Source organism: Priapulus caudatus, unplaced genomic scaffold, assembly GCF_000485595.1.
Source record: "Priapulus caudatus unplaced genomic scaffold, Priapulus_caudatus-5.0.1 Scaffold443, whole genome shotgun sequence".
Taxonomy (NCBI): domain Eukaryota; kingdom Metazoa; phylum Priapulida; class Priapulimorpha; order Priapulimorphida; family Priapulidae; genus Priapulus; species Priapulus caudatus.
In genome coordinates, this window is record NW_014577504.1 from 21,930 (window position 1) to 26,160 (window position 4,231).

General features: G+C 45.7%; 1 protein-coding gene across 1 annotated transcript in view; it reads right to left on the minus strand.

Moving 5' to 3' along the window:
• Nucleotides 1-3,254: 3,254 nt before the first annotated feature.
• The window catches only part of LOC106810462 (retinal guanylyl cyclase 2-like), a 46,019-nt gene continuing 45,042 nt past the window's right edge, over nucleotides 3,255-4,231 (minus strand). The window contains 1 exon segment of the mRNA XM_014813838.1: nucleotides 3,255-3,898. Within this exon segment, the coding sequence (XP_014669324.1) occupies nucleotides 3,322-3,898 (577 nt within the window). The 3' untranslated portion in view covers nucleotides 3,255-3,321.

Sequence of the window (4,231 nt, forward strand, 5' to 3'; positions counted from 1 at the left end):
AGCCAGGGGACACCTACGCGGAGCCTGCTTAATGGGATGATGAGCACCCGTATCAATCTTATGTTTGACTAACCCTGTATGCCCAAGCTGTTCACCCGGAGCCGTAAACAAACTCGAATATTCCAGTTAGGCAAACGGCGAGATTCTAAGATAGAATGCGGGTCACGAGCCTAGGCACCCGACTCGTGACGGGAACGAAGCCACAGCGCCAAGGAGGGTGTCTTACGTTTCCACATTGACGCGATTCCGTGCAAAACTCCGCGCGTAACGACGGTACGTTGTTGAACAACGACAATTTCGCTGTTTAGGTTACAGTAATGTCTCGGGCTCACTATACGCTAACTTGCGGGTGATTTCAAGTGAAGACAATCGGAAGATATAAGAACGAGAACGATTACGCGTATTATCCCGCACTGTTTCTGCACTGTTTTGAACTTCTACTTGGATTTCCACGCAGAAGTCTTTATTATCGTTTAGAGAGCATTTGAACTAAAAAATTAGATCCATTTGTTGACTTCAAGTTAAAAATAGAAGTTACGAGATCAGACAGAGTGGTCTACGTCAACGAAGACTTGCTGCGCATGCGTGGGCTCCACATGGCTAAACAAGCGATGACGTAATGACGGTAGAATCTTATCATTAATTGACAGGCATGGGAAAAGGCATGATGACCATATCGACGATTCTCATTACCGGACTCTGTTTCGATAAGAGACGATCACTGGCTACCGAGCTGATATCTGCATCCTCAGCACTTGGCAGTCTGATTGGATCATTGGACCCATACTGTGGGTGGGGATCGTAGAGATTCCCACCTGGCACGGAACGCTGATCGTTCTAGGCGCCGTATATCTCCAATCTGTGGCAGCGCGAGCCCTCTTCCGGCGCATACCGAAAGCAGCAAGGAAACTGCGCTCGACGAGCTGAGAGACAGGAAGCGTCGCCTGGTGATGCCGATCGATGTTGAGCTTCGGCGTCTTCTGCTTTCAGCATCTCGCCGATGGCATTCAGAACAGCGTCATGCTTACGTTATGCGTGTTGCACGGCAAGCAGCAGGGCCAAACTCTACGACCGATGGCGCTCTCGCTCTGGCTCAATTCACCAGGTGAATATATTATTGTTCCTACTAAAAGAGACGCCAGTATTAATTGATGTGAGGCTCTGAAAACAATAGTTCATATCCGTCTGGTTGCACCCGCTAGGCCTATATTGCACCAATCTATTCATGCCTTGCATCTTAGGATTAGTCTTCGTGTTTCTATAGGTGTTCTCATGGAACACATAGGAGACGTGAGCGTAGTCTTCGCCCTGGCCGGATTCACAGCCACGGCGAGCGCGACATTGCTAAATGGCTCCCTCTACCTCGACCACAGACGACCCCAAACGCGGCAGCAATCACAGATGAGACGCTTCAGAGTGAAACGCTTCGGTGAACACGATATTAGACGAACCCTGCTAACTGTAACACGTGCATCGTGCAAGCATATATACAATCATACAGATCTAACGAAGAGTCCCTTGATCAATAGGCAGCAATAATAAGCCGATGAACGGACAATTTCTGGCCTCTGATATAAACAGACACATGTATATACATCAATAAATAAATAAATAAATTTAATACGGTGCCACGTATTTCAAAAGCAACTAATACACATTCGCGTTTGTGAAATTCGAAATGCAGTATTTGACTCGCGAGAAATATATATAGGCCTACTTATCTCGGATTCACTCACAAAATCGCTGTTTGTAAAGCTGCAGCTACACTGAATGGAATATCTCCAGTAAAGACATGCGGTACATAATCCCTAATTAATAATAACCAGTTGAGACTAATACCTATATATATATATATATATATATTGGCTAGCTTAGTTAACAATTCGTAACATAGTTAAACAAAAACTTTGCTAGAACATAATAGGTTGTGGCAAATTTCGCACATACTCACATATTCTGTACTATATATATTCACAAGGCCTGTCGCCAACCAACAATTATCACATACCATCGATACACAATCACATCTTTAAAATGCTACATATTTACACCACGCTAATTGCGTAAAAACCCGCACCCTCGTTGCTGGGTCTTGTGGTTTCACTATCGCCTCTTCCTTGCTGATAAGAACATGAAAATGCCGTCAATCTTTACGAATACACTATATCGATTATATCAAGAGTAAGATAATATAGGATCCTATAGGATCCTATATTATCTTACTCCTGATTATATCATAGCCATAATGCCATAATGCTATAATGTCATTTAATTCAGGTTAGTTGGTGTTATTTCGCAGTTCGATGCGTTATTAAAGATCACGTGTTTCACGTACTTAGATTACTAGAGATACCGTGAGATAAGCAATACAGCAGATATTTTCGGAATAAAACCTGGTTATTTCAACTGCTTCGCTTTTGATGAGCACTGAAATGTTTTTTTTTTTTATATATACGGGGTTTGTTCTTCAAGGGAAACGTTGACAGCTTTGCCGTGACGTCACGGCCGTTTCGCTGCGTTAGTGCGCGCACTTGCCCTATCAATTTCCATTACCAAAATGCCATTCACAACACCTATCTTGTATTTAAACGAAATAGGTTTCAATTTGCTTAGCTATTTACATACATTACTACATTACAACCATTACATTATTCTGATCATTAGCAACATAATTATTGTAATAATATTCCGAATTATCATATATTGTGATAAAAATGGTGACATACCAGGAGTTTGAATTCACGATTGAAATTGGTTATTAACTAACCATTCACAAAGCACGCTCTCTCTCCCTCTCTCTCTCTCTCTCTCTCTCTCTCTCTCCCTCTCTCTCTCTCTTCTTCTCCTCCCCCCCCCTCTCTCTCTCTCGCTTTCGCCCTGTCTATTCAACTTCTCTCTCTCTATCGCTCCACATTTTCTATTATCAATTCTGAACATTTTTATGTCATTCCAAAAGCAGTGGGCTCACTGAAGTACATACAGTCAAACTAAATACGTACTATACATAAAGACCATGCAACTAACATATTTGACCGTTTCAACCAGCATAGCACAACATGCTCTCACACGGACACAGTGAGCCGGGAGAGCAAGCGGTGCTGTGCTGTGCAACCAATCATACGTCCCCTGCACGTATTCGCTCTCACACCATCGCGACAGATATATAAACCCCGCACGGGTCTTTGGTGCATCGTCGCAGCCCCAACCGTGTATACCATATATATATATATATATATATATATATACGAGGGTGATACGCTTCATACGTGCAGCGTGAATTCTCGGCGTGCTTTGCCGATAGATGGCGCTGCGCGGCTCGCATCAGTCGTTATCGGCGTGCCACGAGTTGGTCTTCTGGCTCACTTCGACGTTAGAGATGCTCGTATCGCTGCTCATGCGCGCCATCTCGATGCTGATGCTGCCTGCAGTCGACGACGTCACCGGCTCTCGGAAGTAGACAGTTTTCAGCGACTGCCCCGCCTCCTGCGGCTCTTCTCCGAAATAGACGGGCGTGTGCATCGCCTTCCGCGCCGTCACGTGGTCGTCGTGGTTGCAGGCATCCGTTCTAGCGGCGTCCGCAGAGGGTGCGTCGATTTCGGCGCGTCCCTCAGTGTCTTTTGCCGTTTCCGTTTCCGTTTCCGTTTCCTCTACGATTATCCGGCCGCTCGATTGCAGTTCGTTTTCGTCGATGTCGCGGTTGAAGTTGCCGCTGTCACGTGAGTCGGACTTGCTAGCCGCTGCCAGCGGGACGGCTTCGTCATCTGCAGAGTTCTCAACGCCGCTGCTCTGCGTCGACGCTGCTGCGACGGTGGCGGCGGCGGCGGAGGCGGAGCAGGAGGAGGAGGCGGAGACAAAGGCGATCGTAGTAGGTTCTGTGCCCGCGGCGTCCCGTGGTTCCCTGTTTAAAGTAATTAAGATGAACGTGAGGTCATCATCGATGCGGTATTCAGGTGCAATGATGCAGTGGTGGCGACAGGCGTCCCCGCGCACATGACTCGTACGACATTCTGCTGCAGAAGCGACGTCTCTGTAGCGACGTGCGTTCTTGTCAAGTGCGTACGCGATAGGATTTCTAGAGGGCGAAGAAGATTATCTGCATAATTATGGTGATGGGGTTAGCATTAGTGTTGTTCAACACATGTAACAGCCGCAATAAATTATGGGAACTTGGCACATAAATAAATAAATTCATAGATAAATAAAGAGATAGATAAATAAATAAATAATATTA